The 13,228-nt window shown below is 37.5% G+C and overlaps 1 protein-coding gene across 4 annotated transcripts in view; it reads right to left on the bottom strand.

Annotated features, from left to right (window-relative positions):
- Positions 1–13,228, bottom strand: part of SLC15A2 (solute carrier family 15 member 2) — a 67,632-nt gene that overhangs the window by 36,939 nt on the left and 17,465 nt on the right. For 3 of the 4 annotated variants that reach the window (XM_040484665.1, XM_040484664.1, XM_040484662.1), the window contains exons 13-19: positions 12,808–12,896; positions 11,531–11,612; positions 10,811–10,945; positions 9,494–9,658; positions 9,299–9,345; positions 8,471–8,581; positions 7,763–7,859 (exon numbers count right to left, since the gene is read on the bottom strand). In XM_040484665.1, the coding sequence (XP_040340599.1) occupies positions 7,763–7,859; positions 8,471–8,581; positions 9,299–9,345; positions 9,494–9,658; positions 10,811–10,945; positions 11,531–11,612; positions 12,808–12,896 (726 nt within the window). The remainder of the gene's footprint in view (positions 1–7,762; positions 7,860–8,470; positions 8,582–9,298; positions 9,346–9,493; positions 9,659–10,810; positions 10,946–11,530; positions 11,613–12,807; positions 12,897–13,228) is intronic. The other variant, XM_040484663.1, reaches the window with a different exon arrangement.

Here is a 13,228-nt window from a genome sequence, read left to right as displayed (position 1 = left end):
ATTCCTGAGATAAAAATCTGGAGGGAGGCACTCCCTAGTAGGCTGATACCTGGGAGACAGGGGGAAGGCAGGTAGCTGACCGATGCCTGGGAGACAAAAGAGGCAACTGCACATCTGTGAAGGTACAAACTTCACACTCTGGAGACTAGGGAGTGGGGTGAAGGCATTTCCACCATTAGCCCACAAACACTAATCAACTCCAGTGAGCTACACAATGCCACCAAGTGGAGAATGGAGCTGTTACACCAAGCCTCCCTCCTACCGTCAACCACCCCCCCCCCCCCCCCCACTGTGCCCTGGAGGCCCCTCCTGCAGAAGACCAGCACAGATCCCTTCCCTGAGCTTAGTCTACTGATCACAGACTGCTGCAAAGTTTCAGTTATAGGGGAAACTGGATCTAGCTTCATTTTTGTTTGTTTGTTCATTTGTTGTTCCTTCCGTTTTTGTTTTGTTGTTGATGTTGTTGTTTTTCTTTTCTTTTGTTTCTTGTATACAGAAAAAGCACAGTTTTTTAATTTTATTTTATTATTCTTTTTATTTTTTAAATTTTAAATTAAATTTTTTTCTCTCCTCTTTTCTCTTTTCTTTTTTTTTTTTTTTCTATCAAGCCTCTCTTAACAAACAGACAAAAACACACCTAGGATCTGGCTCCCTTTATTTTTCATTTTTATTTCATTCTATTATTGTTGTTTTTTCTTCCTCCAAAATGACAAGATAGAGGAATTCACCTCAAAAGAAAGAACAGGAAGAAATGATGACCAGGTATTTGGTCAATGCAGATGTAAGTAAGATCTCTGAACTAGAATTTGAAACAATGATTATGGGATGCCTGGGTGGCTCAGTCAGTTGAGCCTTGGACTTCGGCTCAGGTCATGATCTCATGGTTGGTGGGTTTGAGCCCCACATTGGGCTTTGTGCTGACTGTGGGGAGCCTACTTCAGATTCTGTCTCCCTCTCTGCCCCTCCCCCCTCTCAAAAATAAATAAACATTTAAAAAATCTTTTAAAATAAATAAAACAATGATTATAAGGATACTAGCAGTGCTTGAAAAAAAGCATAGACGACACCACAGAATCATTTATGCAGAGATAAAAGAACAAAAATCTAGTCAGGCTGAAATTAAAAATGCTATAACGAAGATGTAAACCCAAATGGAGGCCACAAAAATGAGGATGGATGAGGCAGAAGAACAAATTAGTGACATAGAAGATAAAATTATGGAAAATAATGAAGCTGAAAAGAAGAGGGAAACAAAGGTTAGAGATCACAAAGGCAGACTTAAGGAACTCAGCAATTTGTTAAAACATAATAACATTTATATCACAGAAGTCCCAGAAGATGAAGAGAGAGAAAAGGGGGCAGAAGGATTATGTGAGCAAATTATAGCTGAAAACTTCCCTAATCTGGGGAAAGACACAAACATCAAAATCCAAGAAGCACAGAAAACTCCCATTAAATCCAACAAAATCTGGCTATGGCCAAGACATATCATAGTCAAATTCACAGTATACACAGACAAGGAAAGAATCCTGAAAGCAGCCGGGAGGGGGGGCGGGGGGGAGTCCTTAACCTACCAGGGAAGACAGACCAGGTTTGCAGAATATCTGTCCACAGAAACTTGGCGGGTCAGAAAGGTGTGGCAAAATATATTCAACATACTGAATGTAAAAAACAAGCAGCCAAGAACACTCTATCCAGCAAGGCTGTTAGAGAGATAAAGAATTTCCCAAACAAAAACTAAAGGAGTTTGTGACCACTAAACCAGCACGATAAGAAATTTGAAGTGGGACTCTGAGTGGAGGAAAAAAAAAAAAAGACCAAAAGCAAGAAAGACTAGAAAGGACCTGAGAGCATCACCAGATACACCAACTCCACAGGTAACACAATGGCACTAAATTCATGAATTTCAATAATCACTCTGAATGTAAATGGATTAAGTACTCCAATCAAAAGACATAGAGTAGCAGAATGAATTAAAAAAAAAAATCTATCAATTTTCTGCCTACAAGAGACTCATTTTAGACCTAAAGATATCTACAGTTTAAAAGTGAGGCTATGGAGAACCATCTATCATGTGAATGGACATCAAAAGAAAGCCAGAGTAGCCATTCTTATATCTAGACAAACTAGATTTTAAGTTTTTTTAATGTTTATTTACTTTTGAGACAATGCGAGAAACAGAGTGCAAGCAACGGAAGGGCAGATAGAGGGAGACACGGAATCTGAAGCAGTCTCCAGGTTCTGAGCTGTCAGCCCAGAGCCTGACGCGGCGCTCGAACTCACGAACTGTGAGATCATGACGTGAGCCAAGGTTGACGGTTAACCAACTGAGCCACTCAGGCGCCCCAGACAAACTAGATTTTAAAACAAAGACTGAAATAAGAAATGAAGAAGGGCATTATATCATAATTGATACATAAATCAATTAATAACAAACATAAATAAACTCATTGATAATAATACAATAATAGTAGGGGACTTTAACACCCCACTTACAACAATGGAGAGATCACCTAAGCTGAAAATGAACAAGGAGACAATGGCTTTGAATGACACACTGGACCAGATGGACTTAACATATATTCAGAACATTTCATCTTAAAGCAGCAGAATACACATTCTTTTCGAGTGCACAAGGAACATTCTTCAGAATAGATCATATACTGAATCACAAATCATCCCTCAACAAGTACAAAAAGATCAAGATCATACCATGCATATTTTCAGATCACAACGCTATGAAACTTGAAGTCAACCACAAGAAAAAAGAAAATGAAAACGAAAACATCACAGTCCAAAGCCTTTTGGATGCAGCAAAGGCAGTCTTAAGAGGGAAGTATATTGCAATTCAGGTCTATCTCAAGAAGCAAGAAAGGACCCAAATGGACAATCTAACTTTACAGTTAAAGAAGCTAGAAAAGGAACAGCAAATAAAGACTAAAGCCAGCAGAAGAAGGGATACAATAAAGATTAGAGCAGAAATAAATGATATAGAACAAAATCCAGTAAAAAGATCGATGAAACTAAGAGCTGGTTCTTTGAAATAATTAACAAAATTGATAACCCCCTAGCCAGACTTAGCAAAAAGAAAAGAGAAAGGACCAAAATAGATAAAATCAAGAATGAAAGAGGACAGATCATAACCAACACCTCAGAAATACAAACAATTATAAAAGAATACCATGAAAAATTATATGCCGACAAACAGGACAATCTGGAGGAAATGGATAAATTCCTAGAAACTCACACACTACCAAAACTGAAACAGGAAGAAATAGAAAATTTCAACAGATGTGTAACCAGCAAAGAAATTAAATCAGTAATCAACAATTTCTGGCTTCCCAGGGGGAATTCTACCAGATATTTAAAGAAGAGTTAATACCCATTCTTCTCAGACTCTTCCAAAATATAGAAATGGAAGAAAAACTTCTAAACTCATTCTGCAAAGCTAGCATTACCATGATTCCAAAACCAAAGACTTCACTAAAAAGGAGAATTACAGGCCAATATACCTGATGAACCTGGATGCAAAAATTCTCAACAAGATACTAGCAAATTGAATTCAACAGTACATTAAAAGAATTATTCACCATGATAAGTGGGATATGTTCCTGGGCTGCAGGGCTGGTTCAATATCCACAAATCCACCAATGTGATACCCTACATTAATAAAAGAAAGTCTAAGAACCATATGATCCTGTCAATAGATGCAGAAAAAGCATTTAACAAAACACAGCATCCTTTCTTGATAAAAACCCACAAGAAGGTGGGATATATGGAACATACCTCAACATCATAAAGGCCATATATGAAAGACCAACAGCTAGTAACATTCTCAATAGGGAAAAACAGAGAGCTTTTCTCCTACAGTCGGGTATAAGACAAGGATGTCCACTCTCCCCATTACTATTTAATATAGTTGTAGAAGTCTTAGCCTCAGCAGTCAGACAACAAAAAGAAATAAAAGGCATCGAAATTGGCAAGGAAAAAGTGCAACTTTCACTATTTGCAGATGACATGATATTCTATGTAGAAAACCTGAAAGACTCCACTAAAAAATTGCTAGAATTAATTCATGAATTCAGCAAAGTTGCAGGATATAAAATCAATGTGCAGAAATCTGTTGCATTTCTATATACCAATAATAAAGCAGCAGAAAAAGAAATCAAGGAATCGATCTCATTTGCAATTGCATTAACACAATGAGATACCTAGGAATAAACCTAACTAAAGAGGTAAAAGATGTATACTCTGAAAATTATAGAACACTTGTGAAAGAAATTGAAGAGAACACAAAGAAATGGAAAAGCATTCCATACTCATGGATTGGAAGAACAAACATTATTAAAATGTCCATACTACCCAAAGCAATCTACACATTTTTTATATTAAATATAATTTATTGTCAAATTGGTTTCCATACAGCAATGTACACATTTAATGCAATCCCTATCAAAATACCACCAGCATTTTTCACAGAGCTAGATCAAATCTTAAAATTTGTATGGAACCACAAAAAACTCCAGATAGCCAAAGCAATCCTGTAAAAGAAAAACAAAACTGGAGGCATCATGATTCTGGATTTCAAGCTGTATTACAAAGCTGTAGGCATCAAGACAATATGGTACTGGCACAAAAACAGACACATAGATTAATGGAACAGAACAGAGAACCCAGAAATGGATCCACAACTATATTGCCAACTAATCTTTGACAAAGCAGGAAAGAATACCCAATGGGAAAAAGTATTTTCAACAAATGGTGTTAGGAAAACTGGATGGCAACATGTAGAAGAATGAAACTAGGCCACTTTCTTACACCATACACAAAAGTAAATTCAAAATGGATGAAAGACCCAAATGTGTGACAGGAAACCATCAAAATCCTACAGGATAAAACAGGTAGCAAACTTCTTTGACTTCAGCTGAAGAAACTTCTTACTAGACATGTCGCTGAAGGCAAGGGAAACAAAAGCCAACAGGAACTATTGGGACTTCACGATAAAAATCTTCTGCACAGTGAAGGAAACGATCAACACAACTAAAAGGCATCCTACAGAATGGGAGAAGATATTTGAAAATGGCATAACTAATAAATGTTAGTACCAAAAATCTATAAATAATGTATCAAACTCAACACCCAAAAACCAAATAACTCAGTTAAGAAATGGGCAGAATACATGCATAGACACTTTTCCAAAAAAGACATCCAGATGGCTAACCGACACATGAAAAGATGCTTAACATCACTCATCGTCAGGAAAACAAAAAAAATAAATAAATAAATAAACACAATGAAATACCACCTCGCACCTGTCAAAATGGCTAAAATTAACAATGCAAGATATAACAGGTATTGGTGAGGATGCAGAGAAAGGGGAACCCTCATGCACTGTTGGTGGGAATGCAAACTGGTACAGACACTCCTGAGAATAGTATGGAGGTTCCTTATGAAAGTAAAAATAGAACTACCCTACAGTCTAGCAATTGCACTATTAGGTATTTACCCAAAGGATACAAAATACAGATTCAAAGGGGTACATGCACCCCAATGTTAACAGCAGCATTATCAACAATAGCCAAACTATGGAGAGAGCCCAACTGTCCATAAACTGATGAACAGATAAAGAAGATTTGGTGTGTGTGTGTGTGTGTGTGTGTGTGTGTGTGTGTGTATAGGTATATATACTATATATATATAGTGGAGTATTAGCCATCAAAAAGAATGAAATTTTGCCATTTGCAATGATATGGATGGAGCCAGAATGTATTATGCTAAGCGAAATAAGTTAATCAGAGAAAGACAAATAACATATGATTTAACTCACGTGGAATTTAAGAAACAAGACAAATGAACATATGAAAGGAAGGGGAAAAGAGAAGAAAGGGAAACAAACCACAAGATACTCTTAATGATAGAGAATAAACTATGGGTTGATGGAGGAAGGTGGGTGGGAGATGGGCTGGATGGGTGATGGGTACTAAGGAGGGCACTTATTATGATGAACACTGAATGTTGTACGTAAATGATGGGTCACTGGATTCTACTCCTGAAACCACTATTGCATTATATGTTAACTAACTAAAATTTTTTAAAAAGAGAGAGAAATGTTAAGAATCCAGCTTCTTACATGAAATCCACCGAATTTTAAGTATTGTCAACTAATAATGATTATTATTACTTTTGTCAGTCCTGTGCAGGCCAAAGAAAATAGGACTATGGAAAAAACTGGGCCCCCAAGCTCCAATTTATGATGTTTACTTTAAATGCTTATTAGATCCTGGCATTCAGAAACAATATGTATGACTTCTATCCTGAGTAGCATACAAAAAACCGAACAAACAAAAAATAGAATAATAACAGGAATACAAGTGTTATGGGTTGAATTGCGTCCCCTTAAAACTCATATGTTGAAGGCCTAACCCCAACTGAGTCCTGAGAATGTGACCTTACTTGGATATAGGTTTTTTGCAGATATAATTAGTCATGTGAAAATGGGGTCATTAGGGTGGGTTCTAATCCACTGTGGCTGGTATTCTCGTAAAAAAGAATGTTGGACACAGACAAGCCTTCTCTTGAAGGCAGAGATTGGGGTGATTCTTCTACCTATCAAGGAATACCAAATGTTGCCAGAAAACCACTAGAAGCTAGAGGAGAAAGGGGCGCCTGGGTGGCTCAGTCAGTTGAGCATTCGGCTCAGGTCATGATCTCACAGTTTGTGAGTTTGAGCCCCACATCGGTCTCTGTGCTGACAGCTCCTAGCCTGAAGCCTGCTTCGGATTCTGTGTCCCCCGCCAGCCCCCTCACAAGCACAATGAGATATTATTCACATCTACTGGGATGGGTATAAAAAAGACAGAAAAAAAGTGTTGGTGGAGATGAGGAGGAATTTCAACCTTCACACACTATTGGTGGGAATGTAAAATGGAATTCATTTTGGAAAAGTTCCTAGTGGTGCCTCAGATGGTTAAAACTTAGAGTTACCATGTGACCCAGAAATTCCACTCATACATATATACTCAAGAAAAATGAAAATGTCCATGCATGGGGCGCCTGGGTAGCTCGATCGGTTAAGCGTCCGACTTCGGCTCAGGTCATGATCTCACGTCAGTGATTTCGAGCCCCGCGTCGGGCTCTGTGCTGACCGCTCAGAGCCTGGAGCCTGTTTCAGATTCTGTGTCTCCCTCTCTCTCTGCCCCTCCCCTGTTCATGCTCTGTCTCTCTCTGTCTCAAAAATAAATAAACATTAAAAACAAAAAAAAAAGAAAATGTCCATGCAAAAACTTGTACATGAATGTTCATAACAACCTTATTTATAATAGTGAAAAGGTAGAAACAACCCAACTGTCCATTAACTGATGAATTGACAAATAAAATGTGTCACATTTATATAATGGAATATTAATTAATAGTAACAAGAAATGAAGCACCGATACATCCTACAACATGAATGAACCTTGGAAAATATGCCAAATGAAAGAATTCAGACACAAAAGTCCACCTATTATATCATTCTATATTTCTATTATATGCCTATTGCCTATGTTATCTCTTTTAATGTCCCTTATAGAGACCTTAATAGACTTTCTAAAGTCCCAAAAGAACCTATCACTTTACACTAGAAATAAGTATGTGACCCTGCACCAACATACAGTTTTCTTTGGATCCCAGGATAAATACAGATACAGATAATAAATATATAGATATAAATATAGATACAGATATATGGAAGGAGAGAGTAGGGTGGTCATGAGTTACTTACATTAGTAATAACAAACAGATAAGTTGCACCAAAGTCTAGTAGACCCATATTCAGTAAAAAGTCCTTATCTTCTGTTCTACAATGTACTGCAGCATATCTGGAACAGGACAATTTTAGTTAGAATAAACACCACATTTATTCTAGAAAATGCATTCCCATCTCCAGGGAAAGAGTGACCTCATCTCTCTATTCATGGTGAGTCAAGCAGCAAAGCTACCATTTCTCTTTGAAAAGAAGTCTCTAGGAGTGATTGATTTTAATGCCAGGTTTTTCTGACCCAGATCTGAGCTCTTCATTGTCTGTCAGGTAGTTTTTTTTTTTTTTTTTTTTTAACCTTATGCCTGAATAAAGAAGGCACAAATCATCTTCTTTTGTGGGCTTCAGGCCCTCAGTCTTCTCACCCAAGCCTTATGTGTTTTTCTCATCCAAGTCTTAAGAATTAGTGAAACAGTATAAAACAGGAAACCTGAGTACACTCAAAATCAATCCCCACACCTATATGCAAAGAAAACATTTAAAAAACAATTGTTATATGTAGGGTGCCATTCCAGAAGACTCTGTTGTGCTATTTGGAACGCAACTGAATTTTATTTGTACAATGACATTGGGCCAGTGGAATAAAATGAAATTGCAAAAACGAAAAATAAAAATAAAAATAAAGAACAATTGTTGATAAAAGTAAAAGGTCCACAAGGGTAATGCTCTTACTCTCCACTTTGTACAGTTATGTAAGCGGACACACCATAGTCTTCACCAACACTGAGGAAGATATCTGTAGTCAGGGAGATGTTGACTTCTTTGTGTAATGTATTAATAAACCTAAGGGTAGAGACATTGTCACACATCAGACAAACCCTCCCAAACGGGACACCTGTTTACCGCTATATTCCCAGTGCCTAGAACAGTTTTTGGCACACAATAGCAACCACCTAATCTTGACGGCCATAAGTATGTGCATCTATCTCTCTATTTCATGCCTGATTCCTGCTACAGAGACCAGTGACCTCTTGGGTTCTTTATCTCTGTAACTTTCCCTGGATACCTGACATGATTTTTGCCTTATCTGGATTCAAAACCAAAGGTGTTACCTTTACTACACCATAGGGCTTCTACAGGTTTACAAAAAACTATGCTTTAAAAACACAGTAACAATAAGGGATATTCAACCACCAACCATGAAGAAAGGATTATTTGCTCACTTCTAAATTTTTCTCTGGTGATCACAGAGAGGGAAGTACTCAGTTATTTTCCTGAGAGCAAGATAAGTGGATAAAATTCAACAAAAAGGGATGTACACATTAGAGCACCGGGGGCATATACAGATACAGGGTCATCTTTTAATACCACATGGGAAAGCAAACCTGTCTCTCATTGTCCTGGAAAATGCCTCTGATACCCATGCCCTTGATATTATAGGAGAGAGAATCCCTGTACAAGACAAATAGAATGTGAGGCTACTTTATCTGAAGCCCCACAGATCAGAAGAGAGACCAAGATTCAAAACAGAGTGGCCTGCGGTCTCCTTGACATCCAAACCTCACAGTTGTCATCCCATTGGCTGTTTTGTTTCCTTCATCCTTCACCTGTAATAGAGGAAAGTAAAAATCAGTTACTGGTGACAACAAGGAACTGATAGTCAGAAATCTGATCATCAGGCATATCTTTGGTAAGATATAAATGATCCAGTCAAAAAAAGATAACAGTTTGAACCTAGATCATTCCTCAACTTACCATCATGCTGGAAATATTTTTTCCATCTTCTCGAAGGATCAGACTGTACCAGTTCTTCTCCTCCACAGAATGTTTAGTGTAGACGGACAGATTATGATATGTTAGGTAGAAGTGGAAATCCTGGCTTTTTGTCTTTAGGTGGAGTTGGGCATAGTGTGGCATCTTCTGTGGAATGAAGAAATTGTCATGCTCAACTTCTGATGCATTGTAGACATCACAGTCTCATAGCATCGCAGGGCAGGTGAGCTCATCAGATACTTTCAACTTTGCCCTTTAACCTAGCAATTCTGTTTTTAGGAATATGCTATATTAGAGTAATTGGAGGCATGCATAAAGATTTATGAGTAAGGATGTTCATTATAGGATTATGTATAATAAACAAATCTTAAATACCTATAAGGATATACCTCAGTAAACTATGATATATCCATAAAATGGAATATCATGTGTCCATTAAAATCATGCTCTCGACAAAGAAGGATGATTATGATATGATTAATGTTAAGAAAAAAATCAAAGTTCAACACAGCATGTAGAGTTTGAGTACTTTTTAAAAACGTATTTATTCATTTATACAAAAATGCTTAACTGATCATCTCTGGGTAGTGGAATCACAGGTGATTTTTATGTCTTTCTACATACTCTTCAGTTTTCAACAATAGATGTATATTATTTTTATTATTAAAAATATCTTAAAATAAATATTTCAGAATATTTACAGTAATATTAGTGAAAATATACAAGCCAAATCCTTCCAGAGGATGTGATATTAGGAAGCAGTTTGAAATAACAATACAAATGACAACCCACTGAGAGCTTACAATGTCCCTGACACTAAGTGCTTTACATATAATATTTATCCTTACAAAAGCTTATGGCATAAAAATTATTGCCATTTTACAGATGATGAAACTGAGATTTAGAGATAAAGTATCTTGTTCAGGGTCTTATAGCTATGGAATGGCAGAACCAGGAATTGGACTGGGGCCAGTTTGACTCCACAAGTGTGTGCTTCTAACCACTATATTATGCTGTCACCTTGATGCATAATCTGAATGTGTTTCTTTTTTAAAAAAATTGTTTAGTGTTTATTTATTTTTGAGAGAGAGACAGACAGAGGTGAGCCAGGGAGGGGCAGAGAGACAGGGAGACACAGAATCCAAAGCAGGCTCCAGGCTGTCAGCACAGAGCCCGACATGGGGATCAAACTCACCAACCAGAAGATCATAACCTGAACCAAAGTTCAGGATACTTAACCAACTGAGCCACCGAGGTGTCCCTGAATGTGTTTCTAATTAAGTCAAGTCCATATCTCACCTGAAAGGATCTGAGGGACTCTTCCAGCAGAGTATTGTTTTCATCTCCCAGTACTGTCACCTTCACCTCATCATCTGCCAGATTCAAGACTTGCAGGAAAATCTCTTGAGGACCGGGCTGCGGTGGGGTCATTCTCTTAGGGCATAGAATGCATGTCAGAATTACCAACAAATAACCCTTCAAATACAATGAGAACACATAGCTCTGTCCTATCTCTGACAGCCAAGTCCATCTAGTCAAGAGGACAGTTTTCTCCCTCTGAAGAGTATTTGGCTTAGAAAACTTTGAAGGCAGTTTGGAGGGGGAAGCACCAGCTCAGTGTAGCAAGCACTGATGCTACGTAACAAACTCCATGCTTTTTGACTCAGTTGTGGCCTCATACATCATTCCCCAATAATGGCTATTCCATCTGCCAAATATTCAAAAGCCTGTGTTCCCAAAGGGATGACTAGATACCTTGGATATTAGTGTTTGGGAATTCCTTGACAATATACTCTGAATCACTCAGGTGGGAGGTGGGCCTCATTTTACATTGCTGTTCTACCCTTGTATCTACTCGTTTACCACGGATAGTTATGATGCACCCTCTTTAGATCAGGTACTGTCTAGATGAGGTACTGACTGTGCTAGGTCCCAGGCAACCAGGATTGAACAAATCAGAAGAGTGAATACCATAGGTATGGTCTTGCCCTCATGGAGCTTTAGATTTATTGAACTCACATTAATTTTTAACTCTACAGCTGCTGCAACTGCAAACGCCAGGCTTGCTAGGATCATACCAACAGCCATTTTCCTAAGTGATCTGCAGAGGAAAGAGAGAGACAATATATCTAAACTTTAAATCTAAACCCTCTAAGCCTACCATTAAAGACCTTTCCTGATTTGGTCCCAGCTACTCCTCACACTGAAGAGTTCTCTGTTAATGCACCACATTTTCCCACATCAACTTTTGTTTATGATGGTCTTTCTATACATTATGTCATCATAACCAAAAATAATAGTAGTGCAGCCAGATATATTGAACATTTGCTATATGCCAGGCACTATACATTTTTACCTCATTTTCTTCTTCTTTATAAGTCTTTCTTGACTGTCAGCAGGAAGGACTCTCCTTGCTCTATATTTCCCTGGCACTTTGTTTCCCTTCTTACTGCACTTAATATATATCACATTGTGTAATAATTATCCTTGCATGTGTTCTACCTCCCTTATTAAACAGTGAACTCCTTCAGGGCTGGATCTGTGCTGTTATATTTGCATGGCATTGGTGCTGAACTCAATAATATCTGCTCAATCAATGAGTAAATGAAAAAAGACCATTTGAATACATTTGAATATGATAATGTGGTCATCAAAAAGAAATTGCTATTAAATCAGGAATTAGAGGAGGCTTGAAAACCCTCTGGTCAAATTTACAAAGAATAACACTTCTTTTCTTTTTAAGTTTTTATTTATATTCCAGTTAGTTAACACACAGTGTAATATTAGTTTCATGTCTACAATATTCAACATTTCCATACAACACCTGGTGCTCCTATTTAGAATGGGGGGAAAGCAGTAATTAGGGACAACTCTATTCCCACTCTTACTAGGTACCCACTTTGTTTCATATAGACAATAGAAGATTTAAAGGGATTAGTTGTCATGATAGGCTTTAGACTTTGAAGAGGCAACATTCAAGAATAAAGCAACAAGTTGATTTAGGATTCTATTCTCACATACTTTTGACTTTCCACGAAGGTTAGATCTACCTCTTCTTCAACATCACACAGTTCAGTCGGCAATAATGGCTTGGACTGTCTATAATAAGAATTAGTTAGCTCTAATTCCCATCCTCCAGTATCAATAGGCATTCAGTTTAACTTAGATACATAGAAGCAGAAAAATTATAAACCAAAACAAATCGTGACTAAGTAAAAAAGTACTGACATTGAACTTTTATCAAGCTGAGCAAATAGTAAGTCAGTTTAAATAACAAAGGCATAGTGAGCACTTACGAGAAGTTAATTCCACATTTGGAAACCAGCCGATAAATGACAAGGTCGAACAATGGAATGAAGATAAGAACCAGAAGGGGATTTAGTACCTGTAACATCATGGTAAAAAGGATTAATTACACATATTCTTCTACCTCAAGTGTAAGTACGTACTCTCATTTGCTTGTGTGTACTCTAACGTTCAAACATACTTTCATTGTACTAAGTATGGAATGATTCCACCTCTTTCAGTCCTTTATACCCAGGACTCTATTTGCCCTGCATAGCACCTCAGCTTCTCAATATCCCACAGAACAAATTTCACTCTGAACCTGTTTTTCTGTCCAACCAGTTGGGAATTTTTCCCTCCCAATTTCACTTATCTTTTCCTGTTCCACAGCCCAAGGGAAAATGTGAAGGAGAGAAGGAGAGAAGGAAGAAT

Source organism: Herpailurus yagouaroundi, unplaced genomic scaffold, assembly GCF_014898765.1.
Source record: "Herpailurus yagouaroundi ecotype Mexico unplaced genomic scaffold, PumYag 162, whole genome shotgun sequence".
Lineage (NCBI taxonomy): Eukaryota > Metazoa > Chordata > Mammalia > Carnivora > Felidae > Herpailurus > Herpailurus yagouaroundi.
The sequence above is the reverse complement of the archived record's forward strand: the minus strand, read 5'-3'. Positions and strand labels throughout refer to the sequence as shown.